Source organism: Heptranchias perlo, chromosome 12 (genome assembly GCF_035084215.1).
Source record: "Heptranchias perlo isolate sHepPer1 chromosome 12, sHepPer1.hap1, whole genome shotgun sequence".
Taxonomy (NCBI): Eukaryota; Metazoa; Chordata; class Chondrichthyes; order Hexanchiformes; family Hexanchidae; genus Heptranchias; species Heptranchias perlo.
In genome coordinates, this window is record NC_090336.1 from 22,849,880 (window position 1) to 22,867,886 (window position 18,007).

At 44.0% G+C, this 18,007-nt stretch overlaps 2 protein-coding genes across 7 annotated transcripts in view; both read left to right on the plus strand.

Moving 5' to 3' along the window:
* Positions 1-9,963, plus strand: part of pgghg (protein-glucosylgalactosylhydroxylysine glucosidase) — a 36,793-nt gene extending 26,830 nt beyond the window's left edge. For all 4 annotated transcript variants that reach the window (XM_067993781.1, XM_067993782.1, XM_067993783.1 and 1 more), the window contains 2 exons: positions 5,244-5,455; positions 7,950-9,963. In XM_067993781.1, coding sequence (XP_067849882.1) covers positions 5,244-5,455; positions 7,950-8,035 — 298 coding nt within the window. In that variant the 3' untranslated portion in view covers positions 8,036-9,963. The remainder of the gene's footprint in view (positions 1-5,243; positions 5,456-7,949) is intronic.
* The window catches only part of incenp (inner centromere protein), a 39,640-nt gene continuing 29,861 nt past the window's right edge, over positions 8,229-18,007 (plus strand). The window contains exons 1-2 of one of the 3 annotated variants that reach the window (XM_067993780.1): positions 8,229-8,289; positions 17,267-17,419. In XM_067993780.1, the coding sequence (XP_067849881.1) occupies positions 17,274-17,419 (146 nt within the window). In that variant the 5' untranslated portion in view covers positions 8,229-8,289; positions 17,267-17,273. Of the gene's footprint in view, positions 8,290-10,883; positions 10,973-12,333; positions 12,415-17,266; positions 17,420-18,007 lie in introns of those variants that run through there. The other 2 variants (XM_067993778.1, XM_067993779.1) reach the window with 2 other exon arrangements.

An 18,007-nucleotide genomic window follows, 5' to 3' on the forward strand; every position in this document is an offset into this window, starting at 1 on the left:
CCCACCTCCTGCTCCCTCGACCCTACTCTTAGCAAATTGCTGACCATCCAACTTCCCTTCCTGACCCCCATGTTAGCTGATATTGTTAACAGTTCCATCTCCTCAGGTACTGTCCCCCTCCCTTTCAAATCTGCCCCTCAAAAAGCCCATCCTTGATTCCTGTGTCCTTGCAAACCACCGTCCCACCTCCAACCTTTCCTATCCAAAGGAACGTGTTGTCGCCTCGCAAATCCATGCCCATCTTTCCCACAACTCCATGTTTGAAACCCTCCAATCAGATTTCCACCCCTGCCACAGTACTGAAATGGCCCTTATCAAAGTCACAAATACCATCCCATGTGACTGTGACCGTGGTAAACTATCCCTCCTCATCCTTCTCGACCTGTCTGCAGACTTTGACACAGTTGATCAGCTATACACAACTATACAAAACCCTGGTTAGACCGCACCTGGAGTACTGTGAGCAGTTCTGGGCACCGCACCTTCGGAAGGACATATTGGCCTTGGAGGGAGTGCAGCGTAGGTTTACTAGAATGATACCCGGACTTCAAGGGTTAAGTTCCGAGAAGAGATTACACAAATTGGGGTTGTATTCTCTAGAGTTTCGAAGGTTAAGGGGTGATCTGATCGAAGTTTATAAGATATTAAGGGGAATGGATAAGGTGGATAGAGAAAAACTTTCCGCTGGTTGGGGATTCTAGGAGTAGGGGGCACAGTCTAAAAATTAGAGCCAGACCTTTCAGGAGTGAGATTAGAAAACATTTCTACAAACAAAGGGTGGTAGAAGTTTGGAACTCTCTTCAGCAAACGGCAATTGATGCTAGCTCAATTGCTAAATTTAAATCTGAGATAGATAGCTTTTTGGCAACCAAAGGTTATTAAGGGATATGGGCCAAAGGCAGGTATATGGAGTTAGATCACAGATCAGTCATGATCTTATCAAATGGCGGAGCAGGCACGAGGGGCTGAATGGCCTACTCCTGTTCCTGTGTTTCCTATGATCACACCATCCTCCTCCCATGCCTCTCCTCTGTCATCCAGCTGGGTGAGACTGCACTTGCCTGGTTTCATTTTTATTTATCCAGCCGTAGCCAGAGAATCACCTGTAATGGCTTCTCTTCCCACTCCCACACAGTTACCTCTGGAATCCCCCAAGGATCTATCCTTGGCCCCTTCCTATGTCTCATCTACATATGTGCTACGCCTCGGCGACATCATCTGAAAATATAATAGCAGTTTCCATATGTACGCTGACGACACACAGCTCTACCTCACCACCACCTCTCTCGAGCCCTGTGCTGTCTCTGGTCACACTGCTTGTCTGACATCCAGTACTGGATGAGCAAAAATTTCCTCCAAATAAATATTGGGAAGACTGAAGCCATTGTCTTTGGTCCCCGCCGCAAACTCCGTTCTCTAGCCACCAACTCCATGCCTTTCACTGGCCACTGTCTGAGGCTGAATCAGACTGTTCGCCATTTTGATGTCCTATTTGACCCTGAAATGTGCTTCTGGCCACATATCTGCTCCATCACCAAGATCGCCTACTTCCACCTCCGCCCCTGCCTTAGCTCATCTGCTGCTGAAACCCTCATCCTTGCCTTTGTTACCTCTAGACTTGACTGTTCCAATACTCTCCTGGCCGGCCTCCCATCTTAAACCCTCCATAAACTTGAGCTCATCCAAAACTCTGCCGCCTGTATCCTAACTTGCACCAAGTCCAGTTCACCCATCACCCCTGCACTCACTGACCTACATTAGGTCCCAGTCCGGGAACGCCTTGATTTTAAAATTCTCATCCTTGTTTTCAAATTCCTCCATAACCTCGCCCCTCCCTATTTCTGTAACCTCCTCCAGCCCTACAACCCTCCGTGATCTCTGCACTCCTCCGATTCTTGCCTCTTGTGCATTCCTAATTTTAATCGCTCCACCATTGGTGGCCTTTCCTTCAGCTGCCTAGGCCCTAAGCTCTGAAAAACCCTCCCTAAACCTCTCTACCTCTCTCTTCTCCTTTAAGATGCTCTTTAAAATCTACCTCTTCAACAAGCTTTTGGTCACCTGTCCTAATGCCTCCTTATGTGGCTTGGTGTCAAATTTTGTTTGATAAAGCTCCTATGAAGTGCCTCGGGACGTTTTACTACATTAAAGGCACTATATAAATGCAAGTAGTTGTTGTTGTTGAATCTGACAGTTTCCTGGCCTGCATGGCTCAGCTTATTGGATAAATTCACTGAACTTTTGGGAAGCAAACAGCTAATTTTTAATCTAGTTTTCCAGGAGCTTGACACCAAGTATGTACAATAAATCCTTCCTTTGTTAAAGAAATATTCCAGGATGAAGCTTGACCATTCCTTAAGATTTTTGGAAGTTACTCTTAATTACTTTCCCCGCCCCATTGAATGTGTCCTTATTTATTGTTCTATCCCATCTAAGAGGAATGTGGGTGCGAACTTGTCCAGATCCCTTACTCTTGGAATTGGGTTGGGTAGATTGTCCTTTATGGCCTTTTCCTGTTAGAACCTGCCTGGTTTATGATCGGCACTGTCCCAAGATGCTGCGGCGAAGAACGATATCTCTGTCTTTGCGGAATCAGCTCTGTGTTGCTGCGTTGAACCTCCAATAATGTGACCTGGCCAACCCTTTTTCAGAGGAGCTCGATTGCTCAATATGGTTCCGTACCACAGTGGGCAGTGTCTTTACTCCTTGAGCTAGCAGAGAATTTTGTTTTTTTAAAGATTTGCTTGTAATTCATGTAAAAAATGTTTGCACGCTCTTTACACAGAGGACTAGGGAGGTCTTCATCAGCTGTGTCAGCACATGGAGAAGACTTATTCTGCACCGGCAGAGGTCAGACCCACTGTTGGTGCAGCTCTAACTGAGAAAAGGGGGGCAGGTCTTGGGTTGGCATTGAGCTGTGCAAGTGGACAGGCCAGTCTTTTCCTCTTTCTCTGGAGGAAGAGGAAAAGACATTTGACACTTATGTTGGAGAATTAAGAATTAATAATCAAATTAAATTGGATGGGGGTTAAAACAGGCCCGGGGAGCACAATTAACCTGCACCCATTCATAGGGATTCAGGCAGCACGTCACATTTGGGCGCTGTTGATTGGCTGCAAGCATCAGCAGGTGGCCCCAGAGTGGCTTCCACTTCTTAAAGGCAGCTGCACCTCTTATAGAGAAGGTGCATTGTGGCTGCAAGAAGTGGTGGGAGTCGTTTCAAAATTGAATCTGTGCTGTGATACTTTGAAGAATGGCTGTGCCTGGGAGTGAGCGTGCACCAAGGTTCTCTGATGATGCACTGGAGGCCTTGGTGCAAGAGGTGGAGAGCAGTAGGGGGGCAGGAGGTCCTCCAGACTTATGCTGAAGAGGCAGTGGGAGGAAGTAGGGGAGGAGGTAAATGCCAGCAGCATAGCTCCAAGAACATGAATGAAGTACAGGAAGAAGTTCAGTGATTTTAAAACGAGTTAATACTGACCCCTGGGAAACACCACTGTATACTCCCCTCCAGTCTGATAAACAGCTGTTCCCCACTACTCTCTGCTTTCTGTCCCTTAGCCAATTTTGTATCCATGCTGCCACTGTCCCTTTAATCCCATGGGCTTTAATCTTGCTAAGAAGTCTATTATGTGGTAGTTTATCAAATGCTTTTTGAAAGTCCATGTACACAACATCAACCCTCTCCGTTACTTCATCAAAGAACTCCATCAAGTTAGTCAAACACAATTTTCCTTCAACAAAGTGCTGACTTTCTTTTATTAGCCCATACTTTTCCAAGTGCCAATTAATTTTGTCCTGGATTATTGTCTCTAAAAGTTTCCCCACCACTGATGTTAGGCTGACTGGCCTGTAATTGCCGGGTTTACCCCTCTCCCCTTTTTTGAGCAGGGGTGTAACATTTGTAATCCTCCAGTCCTCTGGCACCTTCCCCATGTCTGAGGAGGATTGGAAGATTGTGGCCAGAGCCTCTGCAATTTCCACCCTTACTTCTCTCAGTAACCTAATTTGCATCCTATCTGGACCGGGTGACTTTTCTATTTTGAGTACTGCCAATCTTTAAGTACCTTCTCTTTATCTATTTTTATCCTATCCAATATTGCTACGAACTCCTCCTTTACTGCTACAATGACAGCATCCTTTTTAGTGACGACGGATGTGACGTATTCATTTAGTGCCTCAGTCATAAGAAGATCTGCCTCCATAAGAAGATTTTTTTTTTGTACCTGATCGGTCCCACCCTTTCCTTGAGTACCCTTTTACTATTTGTAAAACACTTTTGGGTTCCCTTTTATGTTAACCGTTAATCTATTCTCGTACTCTCTCTTTGTCCCTCTTGGCACCTCCCAAACCCGCGACCTCTACCACCTAGAAGGACAGGGGCAGCAGGCACATGGGAAGAACACCACCTGCACGTTCCCATCCAAGTCACACACCATCCCGACTTGGAAATATATCGCCATTCCTTCATTGCTGGGTCAAAATCCTGGAACTCCCTTCCTAACAGCACTGTGGGAGAACCTTCACCACATGGACTGCAGCGGTTCAAGAAGGCGGCTCACCACCACCTTCTCAAGGGCAATTAGGGATGGGCAATAAATGCTGGCCTTGCCAGGGACGCCCACATTCCATGAACGAATAAAACAAAAGTCCCTTTTTTAGATCTCCTCTGTACTTTCTGTATCCAGCCTGGTTCTCTACTCTCTTATTTTAATTTGCAATGTTACCTGCATCTATTTTTAAAGGGCCACATTACCCTTGACTACCCTTTTTTCTTCTAATATAATTGTAAAAACTTTTTGTGTTAATCTTGATATCCCTCGCAAATTTCTTTTTGTATTCCTTTTTGCAGCACTTGCTATCTTTTTTTGTCTTCCTTTGCTGTTCTTTATATCTCTCCCAGTTCTCTGGATCGACACTATTCTTTGTATTTTTGTATGCTCTTTCCTTTAGTTTTATGTTATCTCTCAACTCTTTTGTCGACCATGGCTGTTTTATTTGGTAAGTAGAGCTCTTGCCCCTTAGGGGCATATACTAGTCCTGTATTATGCTAAATTCTTTTTTGAACACCTCCCACTGTTCATGTGTAATTTTACCCGATAACAGTTTTGACCAATTTGCTGTTGTCAGTCTCTGTCTCATCCCATTTACTGTGGTTATTACTATTTCCAGTTACTGCCATAAGGAAGATCCCACTTGGTATCCGCAACTCAGTCTTCTGATCTGTATTTTGTACTTTTGTTTTTCAGGATCATGAAGAACTGTCTGCACTTTGATCCCATAATCCCTGAGGACATTGGTGAACTACAGATTACTGGAATTAATTACCTTGGAAACAAACTACAATTTCAACTTTCTAAGGAGCAGGTCACCATTGTTTTGACAATGACTTGTGGGTTTCAGCACTCGGCCTTGGAAGTTGTTCTGAGTGATTCAGGAAAGCGTTTTGTTTTAAATAAAGGTAATATAGGGAAGCTCATTCAGTAATTCAGTTGGGACAAGCTGGATTTTAACTGGCCCGTTGAATGCCCTGGTCAACATAGTGTCCTGGTTGCAGAGAGGTCGGCCGAGAGAGAAAGAAAAAGAGAGAGAGAAGCATAGAATAAACATGTACCAAATGCCAACATTTTATATTTTGGGGGCCAGATCTATGTGTCAGCATTTACTGACAAAAATTAGCACCAAGTCCTTTTGCTAATAGAAATGATCTTGGCCACTGCATACTGTAAAGAAAAAAATATATTTATATCGGACCTTTCGTGTCCTCAGGACATCCCAAACCACTTAATTGACTTCTCTGTTTTGTAGGCAAATGTGGCAGCCAATTTGTACATGCAAGATCCCATAAACAGCAAGTTAGATAAATGACTGTTTTGATGATGTTGGATCAGGGATGAATGTTGGCTAGGACGCTTGAGAGAATTCCCTACTCTTCTTATAGTGCCATGGGATCTTTTATGTCCATCTGATCTGGGTAGATCTCAACTTAAAGACAGCACCTCCGACAGTGCAACAATCCCTTAGTTCTATACTGAATTGTCAGCCTTCATTACGGGCTGAAGTACTGGAGTGGAGTTTGAACTTGCAACCTTCTGATTCAGAGGCCACTGAGTTAAACTGACTCAGCTGCATGCTGTAGGTGAGAATTTTCACAGGAACAGAAATACCTGTGTACAATGTACAGTGGCCAAAATCACTCCTATTAGCAATAGCACTCAATTAGGAATGCTGCTAAGAGAAGGAGGGAAATGGATGGCAGGGTGGAGGGAATTGAAGGGAAAGGGAAAAGAATGGATGGTGTTGAAAGGGAGAGTGAAAGGAATGGGATGGAAATGAAAAGAAAAGGGAAGTGCCAAGAAGCTGGGATCACTGCTTTGGGTGGAGGAGGAAGACGAGTGCTGGCATTAACTGAGAGGGAGTGGAGGTGAAAGTGCCAGAATGAAGTCTGGTGGGGGAGAGTGCCAGGTTGAATTGAAGGGGGAGAATAGTGCCAGCTTGGATAGGGAGTGGAAGAAAAGTGCTGCCTTGAATTGAGTGAGAAGAGTGCCTGTATCAACTGGGAGGGTTGGAGTAAGAATGTCTCTGAAAGGGGTGAGAGCTGGTTGGGGTGCAGCGTCTTTGTGAACTGGATCAGGAGTGGGTAGAGTGCCTCTGTGAACTGGGGCGGTGGGCATTCGATGTGGGAGAGTGACCGTTGAGGTAACTTTTGGGCAAGTGATGGCCTGGTTGGTGTATTGAAAATCCAAAGGTTACTTTTATGAAAAAAAATATTAATTGTTAAGTATAAAAATGCTTAAAATTAACCAGAATAAAAGAAAGAAAGACTTGCATTTATATAATGCCTTTCACAACCTCAGGACGTCCCAAGGAGCTTTACAGCTAATGAAGTACTTTTGAGGCGTAATCATTTTTATAATGTAGGAAATATCTTCAGCATGTAGATTTCTTCCTTCAAACTTTGATGCTATCAGGAGAGGAGAGCTTATTGGTGAAAGAGGGTGGGGAGAAGGGAGGGTAACAGATGTAATTATTATTTCATACGTATACTGATGTGGTCCCATTTGGTCATATTTTGCATCTGCTTACAGTGCCTGATAACCCTGTGTCACGTTTTGGGATTTTTGACAATTTTTATGTTGCTGTACAGTAAGGATTTGGAATAAAGAGTTACATTTAAGGGTTGTGTTTTAAAGCAAAATGTATTCACACAAGTTTTTAAAAAAGCATCGAGACAAATGCTGGTTAAAATGCTAATGAGCTAGGCTTTTAAGTTGTTTCCCCAAAGACTGAAAACAATAAGCAATTTGTCAGCCTGTCTCAGTAATCAATTAACATCTCGTCTCCATTGGAAAGTCTGTGGTCCTGGGAGTTCAATAGGGTTGGTCTGGCCCTTCCCTTGGTTGGTGAACACTGGGAGATAAAAACAGACACAAGCACTCACCAACAGTGAGGTTTTTAAACACACAACTGAAAGGGAAAACTTTCACCAGGCTCAGAAGGTTAGGAAGCAAAATGGTAATTAGAAGTCATTTTGTTTAAGTTAAGCCCACTGATGTGGGGAAGCATAGTATGTTCATTATTTTATATTATTATGCAAACACAAGCTGTACTGATTAAACTAGGTGAGTCAGATTATAACTGTTGCTCTGTATGTTCATTTACTGTGAAATAAAGGAGCTTAATAATTTGTATTTGGCCTGATCCTACCAAGTGTTTTCTTGACCTGCTGACATGGAGTGCAGATGTCATGAATATCCAGTTCAGATCACAAGGGTGCACTATTATTACAGCCCTGGGTTATGCTATTGTGTAGTTCGATAATAGTGCACTACGGGCACACCCCTAAATGTAAGACACTCAGACAGCTCACAGAGTGACTAGCAATGCTGTACCTGAGAAAATATCTAAGTCAAAGCCTTAAACTTGTAACACCCTGTTTCATTTCTTTTTTACAGGCCTACCTGTGTCTTTTCTTCCCGGATCAGGAAAGGTTCAAAGCAGATGTCCTGCTGGTTCTTCTGAATTACGTATCAAATTGTAGCCTGTAGGAGTTGAACCAATTTTTCCATCTGTAACATACAAGTCTGTGTGTTCTCTAGGCCTGAAGCTTTGAGAGTCACTACATGCCACTGGAATTGTACACTTTTCAGTGAATTATTAATTATTTAGTTTTCTTCCCTCCCTTCCTTTGTGTAAGACCTAATAGTTTCTGCGGACCAAGTGATACAGTAGGTCGACGCTTCCAAGAGAAAAAGGTTCTGAGTCTGGTGGTAACTTCAGGTGAACTTTATTACAGTAAGTCAGTCATGGTGGCAGTCATCAACGAACGAACAAAAGTTCAGTTTTTTGAATACAGTGTTCTCTATACAGTACACGTACCATTGGCTTACCGACATCAGGTGATCTGAGTTGTCATGCTGTGATTGGTCCCCTGGGTTTTACAACAGCGAGTCATTCGCTGCCGTGTCCTGATTGGACGAAGGGCAGACTTTTGCCGAAGCAAGAGGATCTGCACAGACACAGCGTGACTGCTGGCAGTGGTTTCTCCCACTGCTGTCCCCCGGCGCCACATTGCGCAATAGCCTAACATCCAGCCTAGCAACAATTCCTTAGCTTTATTATTACCCATCTCTATCAGTCCCAGTGACAGCTAATAATTCTCCATCACTTTGCCAAAGATGCAGACTTTTGCTTGGGTATGGTTCCATGGGCACTCGCAGCCCTCTAGTACTTCATCTGATTACCTGTTTATCATGCGCGAGCCTAGGCAGTGAGTGACAGCAGTATGCTTGACATCACAGTCAAACCTGATGCTGTCCTCACATGTCCACTTTTGAGCAGTCACTGGATAGTGATGACATAGAATTTACAGCACAGAAATTCGACCCAACAGGTCCATGCCGGTGTTGATGCTGCACACGAGCCTCCTCCCACCTTGCTTCATCTATCCCTATCAACATAACCTTCTATTCCTTTCCCCTTCATGTACTTATCTAGCTTTCCCTTAAATGCATGAATGCTAATTGCCTCAACCACTCCATGTGGTAGCAAGTTCCACATTCTAACCACACTCTGGGTAAAGAAGTTTTTCCTGCATTTCTTAATAGATTTATTAGTGACTCTCTTATATTTATGGTCCCAAGTTTTGGATTCCCCCACAAGTGGAAAGATTTTCTCTCCTTTCTACTCTTTCAAACCCCTTCATAATTTAAAAGACCTCAATTAGGTCACCCCTCAGCCTCTTCAGTCTTTCCTGATAGTACTGGTATCATCCTTGTGAATCTTTTTTTGCACCTTCTCCAGTACCCCTATATGCTTTTATAATATGGAGACCAGAACTGTGCACAGTACTCTTAAGTGTGGTTTAATCAAGGTTCTGAACAAGTTTAATGTAACTTCTTTGCTTTTCAATTCCATTCCTCTAGAAATGAAACCCAGTGCTTTGTTTGCATTTTTTTATGGCCTTGTGTTGCTACTATTAATGATTTGTGAATCTGTACCCCTAGATCCCTTTGCTCCTGTATGCCATTTAAACTCTTATTTTCTTATTTTCCAAGCAGTATGTGGACTCCTTATTTCTCCTACCATAGTGTACCAGCTCACACTTATCTATATTGAAATTCATTTGCAGATGAAGAGTGGGAACCCTGATTTTTACCTCCCTATCCCAGTTTCACTAGAGTTAACTGTGACACCCTTGCTGCTGCATTGGTGACATCAGCTAGCTCAGTACAGACTGAATCTGCAACCTTCCCACTCCTGGTCTACATGGCTACTCCCCCACACAAGGTTGTGCAATTACCCATTGAATCATTGGGAGCTGCAGAATCAAATGTGTTCTTCTTAAATTTCTTTCATACAGATAAATGTTATTCTATTGAATATCTCAAATATATGCAAAGCCATCTTTAAAAACCAATATAAAATGGTTCAATAAAATTGAAATAAATTATGCTTATTATGGTGAAAGTGACTTTTTAAAATTATTTGGAAACCTATGTGAAATCATAGTGCAAGACACCACCAAGGTTACAAAGAACATAAGAGGAGGAGGTAAGTTAGGAAGTAGCTATTAGATGATGCTGTGCCTGTATTTTGAATGCCTGTAGATTGTAGCAGGAAGGAAAGACTGAGGGAGATAAAGAGATTCCGTTTTAGCTCCTGGTGCAGAACAAACTGCATTAAAATGCGTATACAATGAAAATGTGCCTTTAAGACCCCGAAGGTTGTCTCGATGACCAACCTTGTAGTAAGGAGTCTTACAACACCAGGTTATAGTCCAACAGCTTTATTTGAAATCACAAGCTTTTGGAGCTTTCCTCCTTCGTCACCTGACGAAGGAGGAAAGCTCCGAAAGCTTGTGATTTCAAATTAAGCTGTTGGACTATAACCTGGTGTTGTAAGACTCCTTACATTTGTCCACCCCAGTCCATCACCGGCATCTCCACATGAACCTTGTAGTGGCATTTGCCTCATTGTTATGCTCCTCTGTTGCTGTTTGAGCCAGTCTTAGTGGAGTCATTATGCATGGAGCAGGGAGTAGGCTTTGTAACCCAGAAGCCATTCATTCCCATGATTTTATTCCCTGAAGAGGATAGGGAGGGCTGAATTTTGACAGCTGAATGCATCATGATAACTTCTAGCATTTGTGGCTTTGATATGTAGATCCTTCGAATGTTGTCAGACAATCTGTACATTGAGGGATTTTCTGTCGAGCTTGCAAAGCATCATCGATTGCATGCAGGACTTTGGGAAAGCTAGCAACCCCGTAAAACTAGATGAACCTATCTCACTGCTGCCTTGCTGTGATGCTAAAAATGAATTCATCAGCTCTCCTGTAAACTGCATCAGTCACGTGACGAATGCACTCCTGTGCTGCAGCCTGCCTGATATTACATGGCTGTCTGAAATAAGCCAGTGCCGCGAAGCTGAGTATGATGCTGTCACAAAGCAGTGCATGGCTGCAGGTTCTAATGTGGTAAGTGACAGAGCTGCCCTCAGGAGAAGTGCACTCTTATGCACATTTCACTAAGGCTGTCAAAACATCTGTGTTGCCTGTGTATTCCATGGGGGAGGGGAAATGTCTGGTGGGCTTCATCCTCCTTAAATGCTGCCTGACTCTGCTTCATCCTGTACTGTTCTTCCTCCTCCCATGACAGTGGCATACGTGCTCCTGAGAAGCCCAGTCTATGGGTAGGGGGTGGGAGTGCAACTCTCCCAGTGGACCTGCCTTGTTAGCAGTAAGAAGTAAGTCCACGTGTGCCAAGGCGGAACGCAAGAAAAAAATGTTACTACAAACATCGTTAGTGAAACTCTAAAGGTTCAGAAACTCCTTACTTCCTCTAGTCCCCGCTGATCCTGGCGGCAGTTGCACCTTATAATTCTCATTTTAAGTTTTGGGAGTGGAAAAACAGGAAACTTGGAGCTCTTACAATATATATAAATGAGGTCAGGTGGGACTCGACAAGTAGATCACAGGAAGCGCCATAAAGCGCAAGGGAATTCAGGGGGAGCAATTTTATGACACAAAACCGGCGGTAATAACTTCTGCTCCAGTTTCCAGGAGATCAACATTCCATTCCAGGAGGCTCCTGAGCAATCTGGGAGGGTTGGCAGCCCTAAACTGATGCCATGCCTGTAGATTATATCACTGAGAGACAGGTGTATATTAGCAAGACCTGTGGGTCAACATTTTTGTAACATGATGCATAAGCATTTAGAAAAAACTGCAAACTATGGGACTCAAGTAAAATGCAAATATTAGCAAAACTGGCACCATCAAAATCCTAACCTGAGGCATCAATAAATGCTTGAAGCAGAATATGAGGCTCATTATAAAACTGACTGATAAGTCATTTAGGTAATAGGCTCTCAAACTGGGGTCCTTAGCTCTTTGGTGGTCTGCTAGGATATTCCAAGATTACTTGAGCTGATAAGATTTCTGTTGTAAACTTACTTGCACATTAGTTCTGCTGTTGTGTACTAATGAAAACATTTTTTGTAATAACTTTTCCTTTGGGTAGTTGATAATTGCTCTTTAGAAATGAGGACAGTAAGTTCCCAAGGAACTTCTCAGGGAGTGTCCTAATATTTATAAGTGGTCTCTGGAATTCAGTCAGTATTTGTATTGCATAACAACACAACAAAGTCTAAAAACTGAGGTTTAACATGGATTTGGGGGGTGAGGGGGAGAAACTCAATGTAATATCGCGAGAACCTCAGCCCGCGAGCTCGGCGGAGAGCGACGTAATGCGTCAGTTCGCTCGTCGCCTGCGTGACGGCGGGTTGTTTCAGCGCGATTGGCTCGTTCTATAACTGCCGCTGAGTTTGAAAGTTTAAACGGGTGAGGGCGCGCGCTGACTCGGGAGGAAACGGTGGTTTGTTTTGTGCCCGGCGGTTGGGTTTGTCCGGGAGCCTCCGGTAAGCGATTAGGTTGTGCCTGAGAGTGGGGGGCTCGGCCCGGGAGCTGGTGATAAGATGGGTGCCGATGTTGCGATGGGTCGGGGTGTGTAGGCCTGGCCTTTGGTCGCCGCCTGATGTATCTGTCCTCCCCTCCCCGGGCTGCACTGCGGTGGGAGGGGAGGGGATGGGTTGGGGGGGAAATCCACCGCAGAGGGGTAATAAGGATAGAAGGGGGTCTGGGAGTGCTGGGCTGCACCACGTTAGAGACCTGCCGGCTGTGAGCAACAATCCAGCCGCGTCCAAAACATTAAAGGGAGGTTGGGATTTTTGTTTGTTTGTCCGTCCGCCGGTTGCAGGCCTGACTTTAAATGCCCGGTGCGGTGAGGCCGTGGGGGCGGAGGTGAGGCACATCTTGGAGTAGCTTCCTCTCGAGGAGCGGCGATTGAGACTACTTGGTTTGAGCCTTTTGTGCATTTTGAATTGTAACATGGCGCAGTGACACTCGATGTATTATTGCTCGTCACTTGGGCTTCAGAAGAGTGAAATGTTCAAGTTTTGAAACACTGAGCAGACACCACATTGATCTTTTTCTGCCATATCTTCCTCATCCACACCCCATCTCTGAGCGCTCGTATCCTCTATCATTATTCTTTTACTTGTTATATGCAGATGCGTGAGATGGAGCTGGCTGAAACTATTTTATATTCAGATTTGGCTACCTAAAATATTAAAATAAGAAATGCTGTGGTTGTGACTCTCCACACGACATCAACACAGTGGATGGTATCAACAGCAATGGATGTCACTAGCAATCAGGACTAAAACTATGGTTTGTTTTGTTTTGCACCCACCCCCAGGTGCTAAGGCTAATGAAAGAAAAAATAACCTGAAACCTTAACTCTGTTTTCTACAGATGCTGCCTGACTTGCTGAGTATTTCCAGTATTTTCTGTTTTGATTTATCATGAATGATTACAGCACAGAAGGAGGCCATTTGGCCCATTGAGCCTATGCTGGCTCTCTAAGAGCAATCCATTAGTACCATTCCCCTGCTCTTTCCCTGTAACCCTGCAAATTTTTTCCCCTCAAATATTTATCCAATTCCTTTTTGAAAGCCATGATTGAATCTGCTTCCACCACCCTTTCAGGTATTGATTGTATCCATGTGATTTATATCAGTTAGTGTTTAATTGTGTTCAGGTAGTGCGTATATATTGGGAGCTGTCTTGCATCCATTTATGAGAGCTGGTGTGGTGGTGGGAATGAGGATCTTGAAGCAACTGAAGACTAGGCTGTAGTATTCTATCTTTCACCACCTGGCGATCTAGTTTGTTACATCAGGCAGCACATTCCAGATGATAACTACTTCCTGTGTTTTATATTAAAAGTTTTTCCTCGTGATTGGCAAAAGAACCAAAGGCGACCTTAAATCTGTGTGCTCTCTTTCTCGACCCTCCCACCAATGGGAACAGTTTTTCTTGATTTACTTTATCTAAACCCTTCATGATTTTGAACACTTCTATTAAATCTCCTCTTAACCTTCTCTGCTCTAAGGAGAACAACCCTAGCTTCTCCAATCTAAGCCCCTCATCCCTGGTACCATTCTAGTAAATCTTTTCTGCACCTTCTCTAAGGCCTTCACGTCCTTCCTGAAGTGTGGTGCCCAGAATTAGACACAATACTTCAGTTGTAGCCAAACCAGTGTTTTATAAAGGTTCAACATAACTTTCTTGCATTTGTATTCTGTGTCTCTATTTATAAAGTCCAGGATCCCGAATGCTTTTTTTAACCGCTTTCTCAACCTGTCCTGCCACCTTCAAAGATTTGTGCATATATACTCCCAGGTATCTCTGTTCCTGCACCCCCTTTAGAATTGTACCATTTAGTTTATATTGCATCTCCTCATGCATCCAGCCAAAATGTACCACTTTGTACTTCTCTGTTTTAAATTACAACTGCCACGTGTCCGCCCATTCCACCAGCTCGTCTGTGTCCTGTTGAAGTCTATTACTATCCTCCTCTCTATTTACTACATTTGAGTTTTGTCATCTGTAAATGTTGAAATTGTGTCCAAGTCATTAATATATCAAAAAAAGCAGTGGTCCTAGTACTGACCCCCAGAGAACATCATTCTATACAGTCTGATAAACAACCATTCACCACTACTGTTTCCTGTCACTCAGCCAATTTTGTATCCATGCTGCCACTGCCCCTTTTATTCCATGGGCTTCAATTTTGCTAATAAGCCTATCGTGCTGCACTTTATCAAATGCCTTTTGAAAGTCTATATACACAATATCAACTGCATTGCCCTCATCAACCTTCTGTTACCCCATCAAAATACTCTATCAAGTTAGTAATTTGATTGGGAATTTATATATTCTCATTCACCAACTCCAGATGTCCCAAAGTGCTTCACAACCTAGTGAGTACTTTAAGTGTAGTCACTGATGTAATGTAGGTAAATGTGACTGCCAATTTGTGTACATTAAGGTCCCACAAACAGCAATGAGATAATGACCAGATAATTTATTTTGGTGGTGTTGATGCTCCTTTTTGAATAGTGCCATGGATCTTTTACGTCCATCTGAGAGGACAGATAGGGTCTCCGTTTAATGTATCATCTGAAAGAAAGCACCTCCGTTTGTGCAACATTCCCTCGGCACCTCCGTTTGTGCAGCACTTCCTCAGTACTGCACTGAAATGTCAGACTATGTGCTCAAGCCTCTGGAGCTTGAACCCACGACCTCCTGACTCGGGCGAGTTCGGCCACTGAACCAAGGCTGACACTAACTTATGCTTTAAGTGGGCACCGCAGTGCATCGTCGATCTGAATAATAAAATTATTTGATTTTGGTTCTATTGATTTGTATTTAAAAAATAAAAGAAAAAACTTATGCGTTAACTTTTTTATTCGTTCATGGGATGTGGACGTCGCTGGCAAGGCCAGCATTTATTGTCCATCCCTAATTGCCCTTGAGAAGGTGGTGGTGAGCCGCCTTCTTGAACCGCTGCAGTCCGTGTGGTGTAGGTTCTCCCACAGTGCTGTTAGGTAGGGAGTTCCAGGATTTTGACTGAGCGACGATGAAGGAATGGCGATATATGTCCAAGTCGGCATGGTGTGTGACTTGGAGAGGAACGTGCAGGTGGCGTTGTTCCGACTTGTCTGCTGCCTTTGCCCTTCTAGGTGGTAGAGGTCGTGGGTTTGGGAGGTGCTGTCGAAGAAGCCTTGGCGAGTTGCTGCAGTGCATCCTGTGGATTGTACACACTGCAGCCATGGTGTGCTGGTGGTGAAGGGAGTGAATGTTTAGGATGGTGGATGGGGTGCCAATCAAGCGGGCTGCTTTGTCCTGGATGGTGATAGCAAGTGGTGATTATTCCATCACACCCCTGACTTTTGCCTTGTAGATGGTGGAAAGGCTTTGGGGAGTCAGGAGGTGAGTCACTAGCTGCAGAATGCCCAGCATCTGACCTGCTCTTGTAGCCACAGTATTTACGTGGCTGGTCCAGTTAAGTTTCTGGTCAATGGTGACCCCCTGGGATGCTGATGGTGGGGGATTCGGTAATGGTCATGCTGTTGAATGTCAAGTGGAGGTGGTTAGACTCTCTTGTTGGAGACTGTCATTGTCTGGCGCGAATGTTACTTGCCACTTATCAGCCCAAGCCTGGATGTTGTCTTGCTGCATGCGGACACGGACTGCTTCATTATCTGCGGGATTGTGAATGGAACTGAACACTGTGCAATCATCAGCAAAATCCACATTTCTGACATTATGATGGAGGGAAGGTCATTGATGAAGCAGCTGAAGATGGTTGGGTCTAGGACACTGTCCTGAGGAACCCCTGCAGCAATGTCCTGGGGCTGAGATGATTGGCCGCCAACAACCACTACCATCTTCCTTTGTGCTAGGTATGACTCCAGCCACAGGAGAGCTTTCCCCCTGATTCCCATTGACTTCAATTTTACTAGGGCTCCTTGGTGCCACACTCAGTCAAGTGCTGCCTTGATGTCAAGGGCAGTCACTCTCCCCTCACCTCTGGGATTCAGCTCTTTTGTCCATGTTTGGACCAAGGCTGTAGTGAGGTCTGGAGCCGAGTGGTCCTGGCGGAACTCAAACTGAGTATCGGTGAGCAGGTTATTGGTGAGTAAGTGCCGCTTGATAGCACTGTCGACGACACCTTCCATCGCGTTGCTGATGATTGAGAGTAGACTGATGGGGCGGTAATTGGCCGGATTGGATTTGTCCTGCTTTTTGTGGACAGGACATACCTGGGCAATTTTCCACATTGTCAGGTAGATGCCAGTGTTGTAGCTGTACTGGAACTGCTTGGCTGGAGGCACAGCTAGTTCTGGAGCACCAGTCTTCAGCATTACAGCCGGGATGTTGTCGGGGCTCATAGCCTTCGCTGTATCCAGTGCACTCAGCCGTTTCTTGATATCACATGGGGTGAATCGAATTGGCTGAAGACTGGCTTCTGTGATGGTGGGGCTATCGGGAGGAGGCAGAGATGGATCGTCCACGCAGCACTTCTGGCTGAAGATGGTTGCAAATGCTTCAGCCTTGTCTTTTGCACTCACGTGCTGGACTCTGCCATCATTGAGGATGGGGATGTTTACAGAGCCTCCTCTTCCCTCAGCTGTGGTTGGCTAACTGAGAACTGACATTAATCAATTGTTAATGACCTATTTATGGGGAGGTAGACTAATGGTTCTTGGATGATGTGATGTGTCTTTGTTTTCCTCGGGAATATAACACTTTATATGGGCACAATATACAGAATGAGTTTTGCACATTAATTTTAACTGTGTAATTTAAATCAATTAATTCTGACTACCCTGTTGCCAACTTTTAATTTTTTTTGCCATTCAGGGACATCATGGCTTCTAGAACAGCAATCACAATGGACACTGATAATATACTGAAGTGTTTTGGTGAGAAACTCAATGCTGTTATTGAAGATTTCAAAGAAAATGAAGTATGGCTGAAAGAAATCCAGGAGGAAGCCAGGAAGATGTTTCTCAGGTGAGAATTGTCCTGGGACATGACAATGTTCATCTCAGCCACTATACCTCTTGTTTGACATACTGTCAGTTTAGTGGTCGTCAAATATAGAAAAATTCTTCCCTATTGTTGAGGTTAGTTAAGATGGCTGAGTCCCAGAATTGATCCTTGAAATGCATTAATCTTGGAGTGGAAGTAGGGGGTAATCTGGTTTAGGGAAGGAAAAATCAGAGATTGTGGTAATTGCTATCCAGTGACTCCTGCTGGGAAGTGTGTGGATATCTGATGGGACAGGGTTAGGCCCCTCTCTCCTATACACCACAACTCGCTTCTGACAGTCTGCCTGTCTGGTACGATGTAATTGAAAAGCAGTGGCTAACCATTTAATATAGTTAAGGAAAAGGCAGTTTTTTTTTTGTTGATAGCTTTTGTTTCAATACACCTTTTAAAGGATTTGGAATGAGACTTTTGTGACTGAGTTTACTTTAGGATTTGGTCAATCTTAACTTAATATTAACTAGAAATTGGACTAGTTTGACTCCAAGGAATGCACATCCATTTTCAAGGTTCGATGTATGGTGGGAAAGATTGGGTAAAAGTACCATTATT